This window comes from Elephas maximus, chromosome 15, assembly GCF_024166365.1.
Source record: "Elephas maximus indicus isolate mEleMax1 chromosome 15, mEleMax1 primary haplotype, whole genome shotgun sequence".
NCBI classification, from domain to species: Eukaryota; Metazoa; Chordata; class Mammalia; order Proboscidea; family Elephantidae; genus Elephas; species Elephas maximus.
In genome coordinates, this window is record NC_064833.1 from 22,347,502 (window position 1) to 22,369,991 (window position 22,490).

The window sequence follows — 22,490 nt, forward strand, 5'->3', positions numbered from 1 at the left end:
CTGTGGATAAGTACACTTTTTGACATTTGAATTGCTATCGTTTATTATATTGGCTTGTTTGAAAATGTTTGAAATATAGAGGAAGAAATTACAGAGCAAACCTGATTGATAAAGTAAATGAACAGTATCAGCTGTTGGTATCTTTTGGTCTGTAGAGACAGCCGTTTTTAATCAGGCCTGAAATTCCTCAAACTCAGCCTGTGATACTTTATTAAGTAGCTAAAGGACACAGCTAGGCAGTCAGTGAAAGGTCTATTTAGAGAAATGTCTGTACGGCAAGAAATTATTTTTTATTCCAACTTCTCTGACATCTTTCCTTGGAATTTTGCAAAGTAAAATAAAAACAAAATAAAAATTCCTAAGCAAGTCAAGGCCTACAACTCCACTAAAGTATGCTTTGAGGGAAAACACACATTCCCTGTAGATGGAGGCAGAAGAAAGTGGCACATTTTCCTTTAACTTCAGGAACGCTTGAAATGTAAAGAAAAGAAAATACAGTAGCTACATTCATAAATGCACAGAAATTTCATGCTGAAGGGAAGAGGAATAATCTCGTGTTCCAAGACCCACATATGAAAGATATCTGTTAAAGAAAATCAAAACATCCTAGCCTGGCCATAAAGGTCTTCTGTGATCTGGCCCCCAAATCTATGAGAATAATCTTCTAATACTCCAGCAAACATTAGTCTAACTGGAAAGCAAACATACATTCTTTCTTTCAATAAATATTTATTAAGTACCCTCTAGGTGTCAGGTGGAGTTCCTGGGTGGTGCAAAAGATTAATGTACTCAGCTGCTAACTGAAAGGTTGGAGGTTTGAGTCCATTCAGAGGTGCCTCAGAACAAAGGCCTAGTAATCTATTCCTGAAAAAAGCAGCCACTGAAAACCCTATGGAGCACAGTTCTACTCTGACACGTATGGGGCTGTCATGAGTTGGAGCTGACTTGATGGCAACTATTTTATGGGTCAGATACTGAGCTAGGGCCTAGGAATAAAAACATGAGCATGATAAGACACCTGCTCCCAAGGAGCTATCATTTTAGTGGAGAGGCAGGCAGCAGCAGTGGAAGTGAAACACCTAACAAAGCTTGCAGGTAAGGATGGATTCACACAAGAAGTGCACCATCTTAGGGGACGAATAGCCAGGAGCTCACCAGGTGGGAAAAAAAAGGAGAAAGCAGCCCAGAAAGACTGTACAGCACTCCAAAAGGCAAAAAAAAAAAAAAGATGAACCAGTATGGTATGCATTTCAGGAACTTTAAATAATTTTGTGTGACAACTCCAAGTGAAGTGAAGTGGAACTGAAGTGGGAGATCAAGTCGGCAAAGAGAGCAAGGGCCGCATTGTGAACGGCTAAGTATGCCATGTGGAACATCTAGGACCTATGCTCTGGTGATAGGAAGCCAGTGAGGGGATATAAGCCAGAGGATGACACATCAGAGTTATGCTAGAAACATCTTCTGGCAACTGAAGGATGGACCAGACTAGGGCTAGAACAGAAGCAAGGGGTCAATTAGAGCTTTGTGATAGTCTAGGCAAGAAATGAGGAGGGCTTAAAATAAAAGTGGGGCAGTGGTGATGGAAAAAGAGAGTTCAAAAGTATTAAAATGTACAAATGACGGGGTAGGCCCTGTGTTTACGCCATGTTTTAATACAGTTCACACCTAAACACCATCCTCTTTTCTTTGTGGGCGGGAATCCCATCCATCTTTTAAAATTCAACAGAAATTCCTCCTTCATCAGTTCTTCCCAGTCAGCTCAGCAGGGGATTTCTTTATCACCTTCTCTCTCCTGCTCTGTCTCTCCTTTGGAACTTTCATAGCCACTTCCTTGGCTTTTCCTTAAGGCATGCTCACTTTCTGTCTTTTGTTATATCTACCTCTATAAAAGCATCATTCCCCTCAATTTTCCTTCCACGTGGGAAAAAGTCTTGATCATCTTTGTACCCCTCATAACATCCCCTTATTTAATCGTGTACGTATTATGACTATTCAGTAAATATTTTTAAATGAATGAATTAGGAAACTGATGTCCGCAGAGTCTGGGTGAATTGCTTAAATAATGTGGCTCACACAGCTAGTTAAGGTCAAGTCAGGGCCAGATTTACAACCCAGGTAACCTGGCACCTAATGCTGTAGTCTTTAAATAATGTCAAGCTAAACACATTGCTCAGCTGCGTACAGCTTCATTGCTATACGTCTCACTGCAGGCAGGGCATCGTACTTAATCCAATGGGTAAAAGTCAGGTAGGAATCATGGCTACAGCAGCAGCGATGCACATTCTGCCCTGGGAAGCCAGTGGCGACAAGAGAGTACATAAAAGCAAGTATTTCTGGCATGAACTATAGGAAACATGTTGCTATTTTCAGTGGGGCAGTCTGTCTTTCTTGGGCTCTTTGCCTCCTACCTTCCTAGACAGAAATCCAGGGGGAAAACAATCAAGGGCTTAAAACCATGACAATGCGCCTGCTTTACTAGTCACACCAGCTGGAAGCCAGCAGGCATCTGAGAGCTCATGGCACAAAGCACGGGTCTCAATGGTTCAGAAAACAACTTGCTTTAGAAAAGAAAATCCAAAGCCTTGTGTGGCACCCCCACCAGTACCCACACACACAGTTTCTGCCTGTGATCAAAGTGTCAGTGGCACAGGGCCCTTCGTGCCACCATTGAGGGACATTTTTTTTTTTTTTTTTTGCTGATTTATAGCAATCAAAGACAATATTTTTAACGAATGTTTTCTTTCTGGGAAAAAATGTAGAGTTTAACCCAGAGCTGCAAAAGGCCAGGCTGGTAAGCAGGGTTGGGTCTACACTTACATCATGTGTTCCATGTCTCATGCAACTCCTTCCACACCCCATTTTTCTCTCCCAGGACCCCAGAGCCTGCTCCTCTTTCCTTGGGCCCTTCCCATCCTGTCCTCCTGGATCAGGACCAACCCATGGCCTGTTATGAAGGGAAACTAGTGCTAGATGTTAGTAACACTGCAAAGAACAAAAAGATCACCCCACATACACATACATTTGTTTATTACCTAATTGATAGTTTTTTTGTTTTGTTTTGATTTAGGATGCCTCAAACATTTTGTTTTAGGATGTCTGGCCCTGACATGACCCTAACAAGCTGTGTGAGCCACACCATTTAAGCAATTTACCAAGCCTCTGTGGACATCAATTTCCTAATTCATTCATATAAAAATATTTACTGAGTAGTTGTTTAAAGTAAAAATTTACTTTAAAGCCTTCAAGTCCTAGTAACTCCCCTGGCTTTCTGAGAAACAGGTTTAGTCTGCACTGTCTCAGATACTTCTTAGACCAGAAACCCCAGGTCTCTGAGCCCTGCCAGGCATATTCTGGAACTCTTGTTTCAAGAAGCACATTTTAGGAAACAGCGTGAAAACTTGTAGCAGATAGAGTGTGTTCAGCAGTCTCCTTTTTGGTGAGGAATAGCCTAGAATTGAATGAACAGTTCAGTTTGCAATGGACGGATTGTGGAGGTGAGAGAGAGGAAGCAGGAGTGTGCGTGCACCTTTCTTGTGTGTCTGCTTTCACATGGGGGTGTCACTGGATGGTACTATGGGCACAACCACACTTGATAACATCATTTTGAAAATAAAGCAATCCGATTTTCTTCTGTGACCTACTATTAGTTTTATTCAAAAAGGGGAGATCTGAAAGCATTTTGAACAATAACAGTGTAGTTGAAATGAGTATACAGCTTTGTAAAATGACTACTAAGGAAAGCATTTATTTGGATGTGTGATGAGAACGCCTTCGTTAAAATCTAGACACATTCCTTGACGTTCATACGTCGTGTGCATCTCTGTACCTGTATATGTGTCATGTGAATCATAGCCCAGGAAAAGGACTCTGAGGATGGAAAACTTTATTGAAATGAGTTTCAAGAATGAAGAGTAACAAGATTACATGGGCAGCTAGAGGAAGAGAGATATCTTTCTGAATGAGAACCAATGGGTTCTATTATTTCTGGCTCACCGTGGTAAGCAGAAAATGCCTTCATCCCTAGAGTCTATGAGTATGTTATCTTCCATAGCAAAAGAGCCTTTGAAAATATGAAGTAGATAAGGATCTTGAGATGGGAAGAGTATCTAAAGTTATCTGGTGGTCCAAATCTAATCGCATGTGTCCCTAAAAGCTGAGAACCTTTCCCAGTGTTATCAGAGGGAGATGTGACTATGGAAGAATGGTCAGAGAGAGGCCACATTGCTGGCTTTGAAGAAAGAAGGAAGCCAATGAATGGGGGGAAGCCTCTGGAAGCAGGAAAAGGTAAGGAAATGGATTCTCCTCTAAAACTTCAGAAAGGAACTGCAAATAGCTTGATTTTAGCCCAATGAAACTCATGTCAGACTTCTGACCTACAAAACTGTAAGATAATAAACTTGTGTTGTTGTAAGTAACCAAGATTGTGGTAATTTGTTATATTACAGCTATAGAAATCAAATTCATTCACCTCTCTCACCCCCCTTACCCTTTCAAATCTCAATGTTCCATGAATTCTTAGTATGTTTGCATTAGTATACATATTTACACATTTCAATTATGGATGCAGACTTAGTATTATCACAATAGTACTAGAATTCTGACTAATATCTATACCAACAAGAAACAACATGCAAGTCACAAGGGATGCCAAATGTGGCTTTAGAAGCCATGGGTTTCTCCCCGTTTTGCCCCTACTCCTTCCCATTAATCATAGTTAAACACCAACCTAAGAGATAAGAAGCACAAAAATGGTTAATTGGTTCCATTCATTATACTTTCATTTACATCGCTATTCACTTAGCTTAGTGTGTATGTGTGTGTGTGCTGTGTGTTTTATTGGGAGGTTCTCCCTTTCTTGCAGAACTTAGAAAAGAAAAATCTATTTCTACTCTTACTTAAAGCTTGGATTTCTCAAACCTTGTATATTTTATCCTTGGAGGCCAGGTCTAATTAATACACAGAGTTGTTGTTCCCATTCCCTGGAATGAAGGTACGAGTTTACTTAGCCAAATACAGATAACAAGCCATGGAAACACATATGAGCAGAAGCATGACTGACTTTTCCCTGTTGGGACCATTTGTCTTTAGCCACGACGTATGCACAAGCTGGACTTAATCTTTATCCCAGGAGATTCTCTGGTTCCCTTTATGAATTCCCACAGAGTCTAATACTGAATAAACATTTTTGACTGACAGAGATGCTGGTAAATTTAAACACATACATAAATGTGGTGACTGGACCCACATTCCTCACAGGATGCTGCTGCATACTCACAGGTGGTCCCAGGGCGCCTTGAGGTCCCATGCTTCCTGTGATCCCTGGAACTCCAGGGGCTCCGGGAATGCCCTAATAGAAAGGCAGGAAAATGGCTCAAAGGTGAGGATGCGCACATGCTCATCAGCGACAGCCAGCACTCAAGCAGGAGCAACAAACACACAGTGATAGCTTCTCTCCCCCCACCACCAAGACTTCAGGATTCATTGCTCATTCCCATTCCCAACTCCCTAAGTAGGGAAGACATTACTTTTGAAAAGGCTCTATACCATCGGTCAGGTATGGCTCCTTCAAATTCAAGCCTTACTTGTGTCTAATAAAAAATCAAATCAATAGAGGTGATCTTATGGCCACGCAGCTCAGAGAGAGAATAATCAAGCCATGTGGTACATTATTTTCACAGGATGTTTTAGGGAGCGCTCTGTACCAAGGGATGAGTTGTTTCAATACAGCAAAGATGGCAGCCAAGGTAAAGGTCTGGCAAAGAAAGTCTCACAAAAGAAACTAAATGCTTCAAAACAGAGTGCCTCCCAGTAGTTTCTGATGATACTTACAATTGGTCCTGGTGGTCCTGGAGGGCCAGAGGATCCATCCTTTCCAGGAAAGCCCTGCAGAAATGGAACACAGTGTGCCGATCACATAGTTGCCTTGATATGGCTTCCAGAATAGGTTCACCTACTCCTTTTTAATATTCGGGGGTAAGTCTTGCCACTTGCTCTGGACTACCAAGGAGTCACTGCTTTCAAGGTCTTTATGAGAATTGTTCTTGGCAAGACTTTTGTGTCCCTTGGCTCCATTAAATTGTCTACTGCAAGAATTTTAGGTGTAAGAAATGCCACTTATAAGCTTAAACAGGAACTCCTTTCCACAAAGTGTTTTTATTAGACTAAGTATAACAAATGAGACCTGTTGCCATCAAGTCAACTGGGACTCATAACGACCCTATAGGGCAGAGTAGAACTGCCCCATAGGGTTTCCAGGAAGAAGCTGGTGGATTTGAACTGCTGACCTTTTGGTTAGCAGCTGAGCTCTTAACCACTGTACCAGCAGAGCTCCTAACAAATGAGAAGGGGTATCAATCCTTGGTAGTTGATGACAAGACAAAAAGATGAATTAGTGTCTTTCACGGCCTAAGAGACTCTTGGGTAGGGACTCACTATCCCAGGTTTCCATATTATAAATAAAGAGTATTATAATATCGGAAGCTCTGCAACTCTTCAGGAGCAGCTTGGAGAAAAGTATAGAGGGGACTTGACTGCTGGCCAGGTTTGTTGAGTGTGTGTTGTTATGTGCTCACAAATGGATACATGTTTGCTTTCCATTCTGTGTTGGAAGAGTTTAAGGCAGAAAGTAAATGATGTCCTTTATAAAAATATCCTCTTAAATTACTGAACGTGCGTGTGTGTTATTTTATGTGAGTGTTAAGAAAAATATAACAGCTGGAATGACTTACACTTAAAGGGCTGGAGTTTTTAATTGTGGACACTGGTCTTTCCAATGCAGTTACAAACATGAGGGAGGCTGTTTGATCCAAATTTTATAACTGTTTCATAATTTTTTTTTTTTTTTGAAAACAATACCTCCTACTACATCAAGAAATGAACTTCTTACCTTGGGATTTATCTTCCATTGGATCAATCCATTCCCATCTCAAATCAACTCACACTAACATCTCCAGGCTTCCTTGATGCCTCTTTCTAACATTCACGCCACTTTTTCAGTCAGCTGTCCTTTCCCCTTATGTTGCTTGTGAAAGTTCATCCTCTCAAGCTCCCCATTCCCATTCCCATTCCCATTCTCTCCCCACTTCCCGGTATTGTGTAAAAGCGAGAACGTAAAGATGAGGCTGGTCAAGAGGAAATGGCGTGTGAGCTGGGAGAGTAGGATATTAGAGGCAGCAGGAAGAGAGGGTGAGGGTGAGTATTTAGGGACAACTTATGGTCAGGATGCCTTCAGAATGCCAGTAAGTCATAAAGCCAGAAGACGCAGAGGGTGCTAGAGTTCACTGGTATTCTTGTTTTCCTCTTCTGCCTGGACACACTGCTAAGCTACATTTCCCAGCCTCCTCATAATTACACTTGAGCCACACGGCTGAGTTCTGGCCAGTGGAAAGGGGTCGCTTCCAGTTTGCTCAGAAAAATCTCCCATGGTGATTGTCCACTTTCTTCTCCTCCTCTCTGGGAACTTTAGAGGCCACGTGTTGAAGATGATAGCATTACAGATGGAAAAACCCTGAGTGTCTGAGTGACGTTTGAGGCAGAGACTAACCCTCCCTGCTCCTCAGCCTCCACTTGCTGAATGGATTGGATTGTGAACAAGCAATAAACTTCTACTGCATTAAACCACTGAGATTTTAGTGTTGTTTGCACACAAATATACATGTTGTTGTGTGCCGTCAAGTCGATTCTGACTCACAGCAACCCTACAGGACAGAGTAGAACTGCCCCACAGGGTGTACTAGGCTGTAATCCTTATGGAAGCAGATCGTCACCAGGTCTTTTTTCCCACGAAGCCACTGGTGGGTTCAAATCTCAAACCTTTCAGTTAGCAGTAGAGTGCTTAATCATTGTGCCACAGTGGCTCCTTTCAAATATATATATAGTACGCTAACATACAAGGAGCCCTGGTGGCACAGTGGTTAAGCACTCAGCCACTAACTGAAAGGTCAGTGGTTCAAACCCACAAGCCGCTCCTCAGGAGAAAAGACCTGGTTATCTGCTTCCACCATCATCAACATAACCTCAGTGCTCCTCAAATAAAAACTCCTCCTTTCCCTCTCCCTCCCACCCCTGGTAACCATAATCATTTTTGGTTTCTATATATCTAGAGCCCTCGTGGCACAGTGGGTAAGACCTCAGCTACTAACCAAAAAGTCGCCAGTTCAAATGCACCAGAAGCTCCATGGAAACCCTACTGGGCAGTTCTTCCTTGTCCTATAGGATCGCTGTGAGTTGAAACTGACTCAGATGCAGTGGGTTTTGTTGTTGTTGTCGTTTTGCTTAAGGAGCCCTGGTGGTACAGTGGTTAAGGACTTGGATACTAATCAAAAAGGTGGTGGTTCAAAGCCAGCAACCACTCCTCTGGAGAAAAATGTGGCCGTTTGCTTCCGTAAAGATTATGGCCTTGGAAACCCTATGGGGCAGTTTCTCTTCTGCCCCTACAGGGTTTCTGTGAGTCAGAATCAACTTGAAAGCAATGGATTTGGTTTTCCGGTTTTGTGGCGCAATAAGACGCCCTGGTGGCACAGTGATTAAGTGCTCGGCTGCTAAATGAAAGGTTGGTGGTTTGAACTCACCAGCCACTCCACAGAAGAAAGATGTGGCAGTCCACTTTCATAAAGATTACAGCCTTGGAAACCCTATGGGGCAGCTCTACTCTATCCTATAGGATTGCTATGAGTTGGAATCGACTCAACGGCAATGGGTTTTAGTTTATATAATTGCTTATTTTGTATAAGTGAAATCATACAGTATTTGTCCTTTTTCAATGGACTAATTTGGCTCCGCATAATGTTTTCAAGGTTCATCCATGTTGTAGCCTGCATCAGAACTTCACTTCTCTTTACTGTTGATAATATTCCACTGTATATATATACCCCATTTTGTATATCCACATGCTCCTACCCAAGGAACGTCCTCAGAAGTGGACATTTCATTTCAGTTAATATCCTAGGGTAATTTCCTAGAAACTGACATAGGTTCCCGTGCAATTGATTTATTGAGGGAGGGTTTTCCCTCTTCCTCTCACTGCTTCATCTCAGGGTAAGCAGCATTGGCAGCAGCTTTCTATACAAATTCAATAAACTCAGTGAAAAGAAAAGGTCTGTAAAATGTCTATAACAAGAGCAAAAGAATTGGCAAACTCCAGCTTTGTGATTCGGTGTAATTTAAATCAAAGCTCAGTGAATGGTTTTCAACCACTGACAGCTAAAAACACTTTTGTATTTCCCAAAGCATTTCTATGTCTATAAATTTCCCATTTCATATGAGGAGCCAAGCGAGAAGATGTACGTTTATTGGATTAAGGACCATCATACAGGGCAGAAGCCCTTAATTAAGCAATGAAGAATGAGTACTGGAGAACAGAAGGTTAAACAATAAGCATAATGCTGGAATTAACTTACCATTGTAAATTATTTGTTAAAGTGCATGAAATCAATTACCCACAAACATGGATATTTAAAAGCATTAGAAGTTCCAGGCATTTTCCCTTTTCGAGACTCCCACCTCAAAATACTAATACATACCCACAGACCACATTTAAAATAATGTTTGCTATAAAAAAAAAATGCTGGGTTTTTAATAAAAAACTTGAAAGGATTTTATAATTTGTTTTTGAAAACATTTGCCTATGAACAAATTCTTAAGTTATGGTCGGCTAAGATTTATCAACATAAGAAAATCCAACCTATAATTTGCTTTTGAAATCACTAATATTCAAACGAATACGAAATTTAATTATTGCTGAAATATACAAAATGTATTCTTTTATAGATATTTTATTAAACATTTATTAATTTCCATTTTGCAGTTTTCTCTTCCATACTTTAGAACAAATATATATATATATATATATTTAGTCTCAAAGATTTTTTTGTAGGCTCTTAAGTTTGTAGTTTCACCCTCAAGACTATGGCCCTAAGACACCCTTCTGACCTGGAACTGAAGCCATTCCCAGAGACCACCTTCCAGGCAAACAATAAACAAACCCACAAAATAAGCAATACCACCTGAGAGGAATGTGTTCTTTAAAACCCTTAGAACAAGCAATTAAATGAGATCAAAAGGGCAATATTTGCCTAAAAGCAAAGATGAGAAGGCAGGAAGGGGTAGGAAATCACGATGAAAGGAAACGTGGAACCCAGAGCAGAAACGGGGAGAGTGCTGACCCATTATGGGAATGAAACCAAAGCCATGAAAACACCTTAGGTACAAATTACTGAATGGGAATCTAATTTGCTCGTAAACTTTCACCTAAAAAGCACAATTAAAAAAAAAGAAGCGTGTAGTTTCTAGGTAGTGTGCCTATAGTGTCTAATGGATGAAACCTGTATGCCCACAAATAGTGTTGCAACTGAAAATGAATCCAGAAGCCAGACTATTTATGTTTATGGAGCTATATCATAACTAGCCCTCAGAGTCCGTAACAGAATTGTGATTTTCATCATCCATGTCTTCTCTGATGCTTACGATGGCATGCCAGGATACTAACCTGAAGATTCTGGGAGATGGTCAATTGTCAAGGGCCTCCTACTAACGCTAGATGAGAAGGTTGTAGTGGGATCAGTAAGAAGCTGGCATCTGATGAGTTTGTTGAAATGGGCCAAATTCAAGCAGCGAGGACTGAAGAAATGCTTGAAGAAACTCCCAGTACACAGTGTAAAGCCCTGTGGCATGCCTCTGGGCTGCCATGAGCAACAGCCAACAGACCAGCGTGGCTATCAGCCACATGAAATAAGGCTGCTACTTGGGGTAAAGGATTAAGACCAGATTAAGAGGCCAAGCGGCAAAAAGCCACAGACTCAGCAAACACTAGCCCAGGCTAGAGATCCAAGATCAAGCTTTATGGGTGATACCACGTGGTAAAGACTGGTGGGTCACACTGGGGAATTTTCAGTGACACACACACACACACACATTAACATATACATACTAAAATGAGGTATGTGGGTGTGTCACTGAATGCTGAGGTTTATATGCCCACATGTATATAAACATGTATATATATACTCAAATGAGGTGTCTGTGTGTACATATTTTGAATATATATGTTTATATACATGTGGGTATATATGTATATATATACACACGTGTGCATTTTTGGTAATCTGAAGTGATAACTTCAGTGAATTAAAACAAAAAATAACAATATTCTACCTAAGAAATTACTTTTACATATAATAGCCCTAACACAACATACTACCAGTGATTCCAAAACCTGGCTAATAAGCAGGATAATTAAGCTTTTTAAAACTAAAGTTCCTGTACCTAAGACATTTTGTATATGAATCTCTTAGGTTGAGACCCAGGTATCTATCTGTATGTTAAAAAACAAAATGAAACAACAACCTGTTCACTTAAGTTTTGGAATTGCTGGTCTACAAATATAAAGACTCCTGGCCTGGCTCTGAAGGACAGTGTTAGAATAAGAATGAAAAGCAGATGTTATCATTCGTACTGTGTGTGTGTTGTGTGTGCATGCACACACCCCCAAATAGAGGTATCTTTAAAGGCAGTAATATTGCGAAGCTAAATTCCCCGTAACTGTTCTCTTTGCATATGTGTCGCTATCCAAGTAAAAGTGTAAAGTGACCAAAGAATAATGGTCTTGGGATAAAACATCAATTTCTACTTCACTGAGACAGTAACCCAAACTGGGCTCCGACAGTCCCCAAATGCTGGGTGAAACAGCTTTAGTGATGAAGTCCTGCTCATTAAGCATCTTCTCTACTGGAAAACTTTCTCACATCAACAACACCCTGCAGTGATGTTTATTAACAGAATTCTGTGGGAAGAAAGAGTGCAGTGTTGGAGCCAAAGAGAGATGGATTAAAATAAAATCCTGCCTCCAACACTCGCTAGCTCTGTGGCATTGTTCACGTCACTTCAGTCTGAGCTTCAGACCCTTTGTAAAATGGGGGTAACAGTGCCTAGCATTTGTGCTTATTCTGAGGATTGGAGAACAGGATATTTGTAAAGAACCTACAGAAATTCAATAATTAAGAGCAGCTGTGACTTCCGTTTTTATTAATATAATCTGTGACATCCCAGTTGCATACGCCATCATCACTGTGGCTGACTGAGAACGTTATCCTGGAATGTTACACAACTCATCTAGACCCACAAAGAAGAAAATCAAATCATTCTCTCCTTTAGCTTTGTGCTGGTATTTGACATTTCCTCTTCTAAAGGGGAAAGATACTCAGGAGGGTAATTAACACGAATCTTAGTATTCAACAAAACACTCCTTAGATGAATCTCTCATCACTGCTTGACATTTATGACAGGAATTAAATCCAGATAGTTGACTCAAATTCAATTTCCAGAATACGTTTTACATCCAACTCACTTTTGATGAAATGGGATATTCATCACAAATACTGCCTCTGTATACATTCCACCCACACAATGAGGAAGCTGCCTCGAAGTATTCTTTCGAGAAGGAATCCAAGAAATTTTAAGAAGCAACACTTTTCTTTAGACTTTTTGTATTTTTCAAAAAATCTTCTAAGACATCTTAATCTGTTAAATGCAGGCATTATAAAATATTTTACTGCCCTTGATTCATTAGGTTGAAAATAGAAGAAAAAATGAAAATAGTGAATAATAATTAGTTAAAATTACACTTTTTTCATGGAAATCCCATTTTATATGCATGAATCCCAAAATTTCTATGAAGTTAATTTTTTCCACTTTACAGATGAGGAGAGTGAGGCTTAGAAGTATTAACTGGCCCAACATCATGGGGCCAAGGGTTCAAACCCGAGGCCTGGCTAACAGGAAAATCTATGTTATTGACCCCTGGGCCATCCTGTTTCTCATCACCTCACAAGTTCAAAAGAATTCAGGTGCACAAGATGTTTACAGTATTTTATCTTTTATCAGTGAAAAAGGGAGGCTACGGTGATATCATTGGGATGCAGGAATAGTAACCTAGAAGAAAGGAAGCAATCTAAATTCAGTTGACCCAGAATTTAAAAATTAAGACTCACTGTAAAACCAAAAACAAAACAACTCACTGTACTCACTGTACAGCTAAGGAATTACCACCTTCCAGGTGCCATAAAAATCTCTCTATTTGTCATTTTATGTCTTGTCTCCCTGACTTTTATTTAATTATATTGTTCTTGTTGTTGGGTGCCATCGAGTCAATTTTCCATTCATAGCGATTCTATGTGACAGAGTAGAGCTGTCCCATAGGGTTTTCTAGGCTGTAATCTTTATGGGAGCAGATCACCAGGTCTTTTCTCCCACAGAGTAGCTGGTGGGTTTGAACCTCTGACCTTTCAGTTGGTAGACAAGTGCTTAACCACTGCACCACCAGTCGCCAGTCTCAAAGAGTGAATAAAATAATTTTAGCTAAAACTGGACTTTCATATAGACATGCTTTATATGCATTAACCCCACGGCAGTTTTACCAAGTCAATTTTTTTTTTTCCGCCATTTTACAGATGAGGAAAGTGAGGCTTGGAAATACTAAGTAACTGGTCCGGTGTCATATGGCCAGGGTTCAAACTCAGGTCTGGCTAGAATACATGATGGTCTTGGAGAGAACTAGAACAGAAGTTGGAGTTTTTTCAGTTCCTCTCACTTATTTATCATCTATGTCTTACCTGTTTTCCTAGTTTCTCTAAGGACTACCTGGTCATCCTGGAGGGAGGCAGAGAAACCTAACATATAGCAGAAGAGCTCAAAGATCACAGGACAAGGCCTGGGGTCACAGATACCAAGAAAAGAGGAGGAAGGAGGCAGTAAGGAGGCAGCAAGATTTACAGTAGGAAAAAAAAAAAAAGACTAGACCATAATATTTTCAGTTGGAATGTCTCCAAATAAAAAATGGATGCCTAAATGCTGTGAAATCTAAACTTGCACCGTTGTTTTTTAAAGTGTGGTCCCACATTTTGTTCCACTGGCTTCCAAGAAAGAGGGGGGAGCTCGTTCATTGAAGAAGTCCAGCTTGTGCTGGACTTGCTTATGGCCCCAGGCCCAGAGTTGAATACGAGCCACTTCCAAGAGTCAAAGATTCCCCTTGGGAAAAGCCAGAATAAGCTAGAAGCATTAGAAAACACGATCCCTCTTTAAGGCAAAGATGTTTAATCTTCTTATTATTCTTTGTTAACCTCTCTCTCCTTCCTGGCTAAATCTAGGGTGACACTGGCACCAGCTCCAGGAAAGAAGGGTTAGTCTTTCTTTAGGCTGATGGTCAAGGTGATGGTGCTGGGTTTGGGCTGTTAGTTGTTAACTGTCAGTAAGAGAAAACGAAATTTAAAGAGCCCTGAGCAGTGAGGAATAGTCTGTCCTGAACTCCAAACCTTAGCCATCTATTCCCTGAGACTCTGTCCAAGGAGCTAGAAACACTGATTGCACATCACAAATATTCACTCCAGCTTCCTCCTTCCTTGCCTAGAGTAGGTTTTACTCACTCAAGATCAGGGGAAGTGAAGGCACAGTAACATTAAGTGATTTAAGTGGTCAGAATACAGAGAAAGAAAGGAAAAAACAAAACTCTGTCTTCCTGATTCCCTAGACAGTCAAGTCTACCTGGGAAGTTTTCTAGAAGTGGCTTCTGAGGCACTTCAGCAGTGGGTCTCATCATTCAGTGTTTCTGCTTTCAGTCTGTTCTATGCTACTGGTGTTATTGTTGTTATTATTTTTTCTGAATGAAGCTTTGCGCTTTAGTATGGCTAAGGCAGAGCTGTAATATCGGCGTAATGTTTGTCCTTCGTACTTGTCTTAGTCATCTAGTGCTGCTATAACAGAAACACGAGTGGATAGCTTTAACAAAGAGAAATTTATTCCCTCACAGTCTAGTAGGCTAGAAATCCAAATTCAGGGTGCCAGCTCCAGGGGAAGGCTTTCTCTGTCAGCTCTGGAGGAAGGTCCTTGTCATCAGTCTTCCCTTGGTCTGGGAGCTTTTCAGAGCAAAAACCTCAGGTCCAAAGGACGTGCTCTGCTCCGCACACTGGTTTCTTGGTGGTTAAAGGTCCTCCTCTCTCTCCGCTTGCTTCTCTCTTTTATATCTCAAAGAGATTGGCTTAAGACACTACTTAATCTTGCATAAAAATAGCTCATCAATATTACTGCCACTAATTCATCTCATTTCATTATGGTGATTTATAACACACAGGGAAATCCCATAAAATAGTGGAGGATCACACAATACTGGGACTCATGGCCCAGCTAAGTTGACAGACATTTTGGGGGGACACAATTCAATCCGCGACAGTACTCTTTCTTTAACCCCCTCTCTCTCACTGCCTAACCAGATAGACCTGGGCACACCTGCTGCTCCTGACCCTACAATGTGACATTTCTTCTGGGATGTTCCAGGTCCTAGTTTTATCCCTGCCACCATTAAAGTTGGTCCTGGGCCTTCTTCCTTCACAGCCTTCCTAAATAACTGCTTATCTAATTGTTTCAGGCCTTTTACTCTACTCAGCACCCAGAGATCAATTTGACTAAAGAGACGGAGCCACCTAAAGTAAACTCCCCTGGTTTCCTTCCCCTTAATGTCAATAATTCTGTTTTCATCCACCCACTCCACTCTTCCTTCTCTGATGTCTATAAAAACCGATTTGTTTTCCTGGCCCAGGGGAACAGTTGTGCTCTTGGTCCCACCCCATCCTTCCATCTTCACCAGGTAAAATATAAACCCCAAACCCATTGGCATGAAGTAGATTCCTACTCATAATGACTCTATAGGACAGAGTAGAACATCCCCATAGGGTTTCCAAGGACATAAATCATTAGAGAAGCAGGCTGTCACATCTTTCTCCCACAGAGTGGTTGGTGGGTTTGAATCAGCAACCTTTGGTTGGCAGCTGAGCGCTTTAACCACTGTGCCACCAAGTCTCCCCCTCCAGGTATATTACCTCCTTTAACTATTGAAAGTCCCTCCTTCCCTTCTGGAGCCTTCCTCTCTACAGACAGAAACGGGCAACACTCCTGGCCTGAGCATAGTACATGCCACACAGTATGTGCTTAATTATTAATTAGTATTTCGTTGATTGAGAACTTCCCTCAAGCAAGGCCACCATGTTACACAATTCATGGGGGCACCATTAACATTTTATTCCGTGTGAAAGATGCTCCCTAGATTTGTACAGTGCGAGGGGATTGCTCTTATATATCTTTTCTAAAACAATTGTCATAGGATTTGCACAATCTTTTTAAGATGGCCCTTTAGAGGATCGTTTTTCTCTGAAAATCAATTTAAAAAAGTAAGTTCAGTCCCATCCAAGAAGCTTTCAATGTAGGAGTTGGACACACCCTGAAAGTTTTACTTGCAAATTGGCTTCTTTTGCAGTAGGGAGGAAAATAAAACCTAAGTACAGATATCTTATCGCTTTATTACAGCTCTAAAACTTTTAATTCTATAGGAAACAAGCGTGTTTGGAGGAAGAACAAAATATGTATAAAAAGCCTATGTTGGTATATTGGTCTTAAAAGAAAGAATTTCAAAATCAAATGATTCAAACACTAATCCAACCTGTTCGATGTAAGAGTTCTTTGCCAAGACTGGGCTCCATTCATGGATAAATCAAAAAATTCAGTGAACCAAACCTTTAGAATTACCATTTTCAGAGCTTCAGGAATCATAGAGGAACCTAGGTGTGTAACCACACAGGATCTTAGCCTAAGCCCTTTGCCAAAACATATAAATACTTCTAGACACTCCTTCCCCATGTACCAGAAACCTACATAAATCTAATACTTTTACAGACTACCTCCTTTAGATACGTTCACCTGGACATGTTTTACAGACTGAATAATTCCATTTGATGAACAGAGACTAAACTGAGATTTTGAGCAAATAATATTTAGCTGGGCGGGGGGGGGGAGGGAAGTCAAAGGGCCTTAGATCCCACACCTAAACTATAGAAAAAAAAGCATTTGCTTATTCTTGAGCTGTACAGCTACTCTGAGCTAAAGGCAGGCCTTGTCTGAGCAGTGAGTCTGCCAGTCAGCTATTTGCTAACCTAGTGTACACACTGTACCCCAAATACCAGTGAATGCCAAATGTGTGGTCCTTCAATGGATTGGATCTGGACTGGATTGCCACTCCATATAGTTCAGTCTTGAGACAAACTGTGGAACTGCCCTCATGTCTAAATCAGACAGTTAAAGGAAGACCAGCTTCTGTTTCCCTTGCTGAAAATTTAATGACTTCCCCATTACCTTCTTGCTAAAGTTCAAAATCCTTAGCCTGAAAACTTATCTGGTTCTTAAATGGATTTGCGTTTTCCCTTCCAGTTTCACCTCTTGACAATCTCCCCATACCATACTCAAGTGTGTGTGCACACCTGTGCATACGCACACCAAGCAGCTCTAGACATACTGAGCATATGCAATACTGGAAACGCCCCACATTCTCTTCACCTACACTCCTCTGTGTATGCCATTGGCTCTGCCTGGACTTGCTTTCCATTCCTCATCCACCTGGCTAACTTCTTTCAATCAAGGCTCAGCCTAGATGGAGGAAGCCTTCCCCGACTCTCCATGTCTGCCTTAGTTATCCATCTCTTGTGTTCCATTGTTGTTGTTTTTGTTGTTAGCTACTACGGACATGGCCCCCAGCTCGTGGCAACCCCACGCACAGCAAAACAAAATGCTGTCTGGTTCTGTGCCATCCCCTGGATTGGCTGTGGACTAGACTATTGTGATTCATAGAGTTTTCATTGGCTGATTTTTGGAAGTAGACAGCCAGGCCCTTCTCCCTAGTCGATCTCAGTCTGGAAGTGCCACTGAAACCCCGTTCCACATTATAGCAACACGCAAGCCTCCACTGACAGATGGGTGGCGGCTGCACATGAGGTGCACTGGCCAGGTATTGAACCTGGGTCTCTCTCACAGAAGGTGAGAATTCTACCCTGAACCACCAATGCCTTATTTGTGCTCTGTAAATGCCCCCCATAATAACATGTGTTATAGTTTCTTAGTTATAGCTCTTCCCGATGAACTTCAAACTTTTTGAGGACAAGAACCTCCATGCCTTGGCTCAGTAAAGACTTGTTGACTAAACAAACACCAGGTGTAACTTATCCCTCTCCTAATTATCCTTGTACTTTATTTTTACCGCTAGCCACTAGAACAGTTTAAAAGAACAGATAATTGGCATATATTACATAAACAAAAAATTCCATGTAAGCCAAACTACAGATAGTTAAGATACTTAAATTTCAATTTATATGATTCTTTAGGTTTATGCCTAGAGGATTTCAAAGAACAGGAAAATCTACCAAACCAAGGCACACAGTGCAGGACAAACTATATTCAGGTTACAGGGCATTCAGAAAGGAGCGTTGCTTATTTGAGACAGTTTGATGAGAGTTCCCAGGTTTTGATGAAAGTAACGGAAAAGAAGTATAGTGAAGTGAAACAGCGTCAGCACAGGTAAAATGCAGACAAACAGAAAAAAAACAAAACAAAACTGACTTGACTTCCTTACACAGAAACATGCCAGCAGCAAAGTGACTGAGTGTGAAGTCTACTTTGCTAACAACCAACCACTGGCTTAGTTCTTACCCTCTGGCCTGGAGCGCCATCACGTCCTGGTGAACCAATACCTCCTGGGACTCCCTAGGTAGAGCAAGAATAAAACAAGGTCAGAGGCAGAGAAATGTGTCACCCTCTCACCCAGCTCCCCTGAAATAGATCCAGGCCTCCAAACAAACATAATGGCATGAAGGTGAGATCTTTGTGACTTAGACTTCAGAATCCGAAGTTATTCATGGAAGAGGAATGTGCCCTACCAGAGCTCATACTGAGGAGCATCGGTGTGACTTTTGGAAGAGGCATAAGGTAAACGAATACAGTCAAACAATCCTTAATATCAAAACCACTTATTGCCAAAATCACAGCCTTCCCCTCCTCTTAGCAAAGCTCTGGAGCTGAGAGGAACGGACTAAAAAGTAAAAAAAATACCTGTGGTCCAGGAAGACCATTATCTCCTTTCTCTCCTTTTTCACCTGGTATTCCCTGAATATTCAAAAGTACAAAAGGTTAAGTTCACATACATAAATTCTTTGTCTTTTTTTCTCCCCCCACTGACCGCTCCAACATCTTCCATTAAATTGCTTTTATGTCAACAATCCAAATACAGTATATTTTACTTCTCACATACGCTATGACATTTACATAAACACTCCCACAAAGCTCAATGTTTACATGCCAGAATAGTCGAAACGCAGAATATATACAGCCCAATATGGCTGAGCCCAAATTGTAAATATGTGGAGGGGAAATTTGAACATTTCAACGTTATGTGTAGTTTAAATTTTAAATCTCATTATCAATATAGATTTTGGGGGGGGTGGGTGTCAGAAGTATATAAAAATGAGAAAACAGAGAACCAGGAAGGTAATAAGGCCTCAACAAATAGCTGTTAGAAGTAGTTATTATGCACATTGGCACGATAGTGCTTTCTAAAATGTGGAAATAACTCTGTAGAGGAAAACTTCTCAGCTAGGGCAACACAATCATAAGAACAAAAGACTGCTAAAAAAGTACGCTTAAAAGGATCTAGTTAAATGATACTGGTGAGGAGTGAGCTTCTTGGCTCAAGTAGACACATGAGACAATGTGAGCAACTCCCATCTGAAGGCGAGATGAGAAGGCAGAGGGGACAGGAGCTGTTTGAATGAACACAGGGAATACAGGGTGGAGAGGAGGAGTGTGCTGTCTTATTAGGGGAAGAGCAGCTAGGAGAACACGGCAAGGTGTAAGTTTTCATATGAGAGGCTGACTTGATTAGTAAACTTTCACTTAAAGCACAATAAATTTAAAAAAAAAAAGAAAAACTAACAAAAAGGATCTGGTTGCTTCAAACACCAGTTGCAAAAATTGCTTTTATTCTTTCTAAATTCTTATACTAGTGTTAATGAAATTCAATGAGTGGACTTAAATTTGTTTTCAACAGAAAAAATGACGTTTACAGAGAAATGCAGCCCTGTAAAGTACACCGTCTAAAATCTAAAACTTTCACTCAATGGACTGCACTTTGTTGCCAGTTGAAATAAAAAATCATGAAAAAGTAGCTCCCTTTAAGCTACATCTGAAATTACTACAAATAAATAATGAAGAACTTCAATTTATATAATATTTGTTACTTTCCAGATTTTATCACAACTGTTAAGGACTCAGTCAAACATTCATATTAAGGCCTTTTTTTCTTCTATAGACAAAATGTTTGTGGATATACCCACTGCCCATGCGTGTACCTGTTTGTTTTAAGACTTCCCATCATGAAACAAAAAGTTGGTTAAAGACACAGCTAATGAATGGAGGACCCTCAGTCACTATATAAGTATCATGCAATTCATTTCTCAACTCTTTAGGGGTAGGAAGGGACTGGGGCTCATTATTAAGGCACAGAAGATAAAAAGTCATTCTTCGCAACCTCATGGAGACATAACAATAAAACCCTTCTGAATCTTTCCACACAACTCACGGGCATTCCTTGAATGGACAGACCACTTGGCCCTTGGGGTCCAGGAGGACCCTGAGGTCCTGGAGAGCCTGTTTCACCCCGAAGGCCCTCAGGTCCCTGAAAGGCAATAGAGAAAAGTCAGGCCAGAAATAAGCTAGACCTTCTGATACCCAGAAGATGTTTCTGCTTAGGGCATATAAAATCCGTTTCCTTAAATACTTTTTCTAAGACATGAAATATTCAGAAGATAACCTCAAATGGTTCACCACCCTGGCAAAAGGTTTTACTCTTAAAACCTTAAGAGTAAACACACAGTGATTGTTGCAACTTTATTTTTGCTTCCATAAATATGAATGCTATGCCAATTGTGTGAGTAACTAGACTCTCCACACTCCATAACAAATTTAAACGGTAAAATGTTTCTACACCACCCTCTAGGTCTGTGAAGGTTCTCCCACCCTGCCGAACCACATCAGCTCTATCTTCAGTGCTGCCAACTGCCTACCTAGGGGTTCTCCTCTGCATTTGTTGAAGACTTTGCACTGAGCCCCTATTATCTTCCTCACCTCAGTCCTTGTCATCATCCTATGCCTCTTAAATGTCCTTCCCTAGGCTCAATGTTGTTAGATTTTCCCTCTTCCTTTCTTCTATAGCCAAAGTTTGGACTTCATTGTGGTTTAGCTGGAATTACACCGCTTCTGCAATTTTAGACCCAGAAAACTTACTTGTCCTCAAACTCTTCTTCCCCTTCTCTCATTCTGTGATTCCAACTCAAGCTATTCTTTTATTATATTAAGACCTCCAACATCTAGGTTATCATCTTAAAGTGAATCCATCAATCGGGACAAGGAACACAAAAGGAACAAGCAGAATGGAGTAAGAGAGAAAACCCATGGCGACCCCATGTGTGTCAGAGAACTGTGCTCCAAAGAGTTTTCAATGGCTGATTTTTTGGAAGTAGATCACCAGGCCCTTCTTCCAAAGCACCTATGGATGGACTCAAACCTCCAACCTTTCAGTTAGCATGCTGTTTGCACCATCCAGAGGCTCCTGGAGTTGGTTAAAAAACAAACAAAAAAAAAAACCTATTGCCGTCGAGTTGGTTCTGATTCATAGCAACCCTATAGGACAGAATAGAACTGCCCCATAGGGTTTCCAAGGAGTGGCTGGTGGATTCAAACTGCCGACCTTTTGGTTAGCAGCCATAACTCTTAACCACTGCACATAATTAATTATCTTCAGCTTTCTTTCATTTACTTCCTCTTTTTTTTTCACATTCTTTCCTAACTTGCTTCTTCTGTTTCTAATTTTATAGTACAATATATATACATATATTTCACTGTTCTCAGCTCTGTGAATAAATACTATGTAAAAATTTAAAAAAAAATTTTTTTTTTTTTAAGTGAATGAGTAACCGTTTTGAGGTAGTAAGTAAAGCAAGATGGATGGAGCTGAAATCACATGGAGAAACATGGTAAAAGATGAGACAGGGAGTCAACTTATAGAGGGCCTTGAATGCCATGCCAAGGAGTGTGAACTGTATTCTTAATGCAATAGCATATGACTGCAGGTATTGAGGAGGATGATATGACCTGGCATAGGCTTTAAGGAAATGAAGAATCAATTGGAAAGTCAAGCCACTGAATCTAGGATCTAGGAGACCAGAAAAAAGATGTGAAGAACTGAACTCAATCAATGGTAGGAATTTTGCCAGCTTATAGGGTACCTACAAGCAAAGTAGAAGAACGTGTGCCTTGACTTGGCTTGGCATGGCTTGGTCTCCCCTTGGCTAATGCCTTGGAGGCCTTAGGCAGTAGGAATAGAAAACAACGTTTTGCGTTTGATTATACAGAGTGGGGTAAGGAAAAAGGAGAGATCCAAAACCTAAGAAATTACCTGAGAGAGACTGTTGCCCAGATGTGATTCAGTATTTCCCTAAAGATACATCTCTGTGGTAGATAAAGGAAGAAAAGAATACAAGAGAATGTGATAGGGAGAGAAAGAGAGATGAGAGAAAACTACCTTCGAGATCAAATCACTCTGAACATTGACACTTTTATTTCTGACC

The 22,490-nt window shown here is 40.8% G+C and overlaps 1 protein-coding gene across 2 annotated transcripts in view; it reads right to left on the bottom strand.

Annotated features, from left to right (window-relative positions):
* Positions 1–22,490, bottom strand: part of COL14A1 (collagen type XIV alpha 1 chain) — a 225,567-nt gene that overhangs the window by 34,607 nt on the left and 168,470 nt on the right. For both annotated transcript variants that reach the window (XM_049853501.1, XM_049853502.1), the window contains exons 38-42: positions 20,444–20,539; positions 18,919–18,972; positions 18,520–18,573; positions 5,830–5,883; positions 5,276–5,347 (exon numbers count right to left, since the gene is read on the bottom strand). In XM_049853501.1, coding sequence (XP_049709458.1) covers positions 5,276–5,347; positions 5,830–5,883; positions 18,520–18,573; positions 18,919–18,972; positions 20,444–20,539 — 330 coding nt within the window. The remainder of the gene's footprint in view (positions 1–5,275; positions 5,348–5,829; positions 5,884–18,519; positions 18,574–18,918; positions 18,973–20,443; positions 20,540–22,490) is intronic.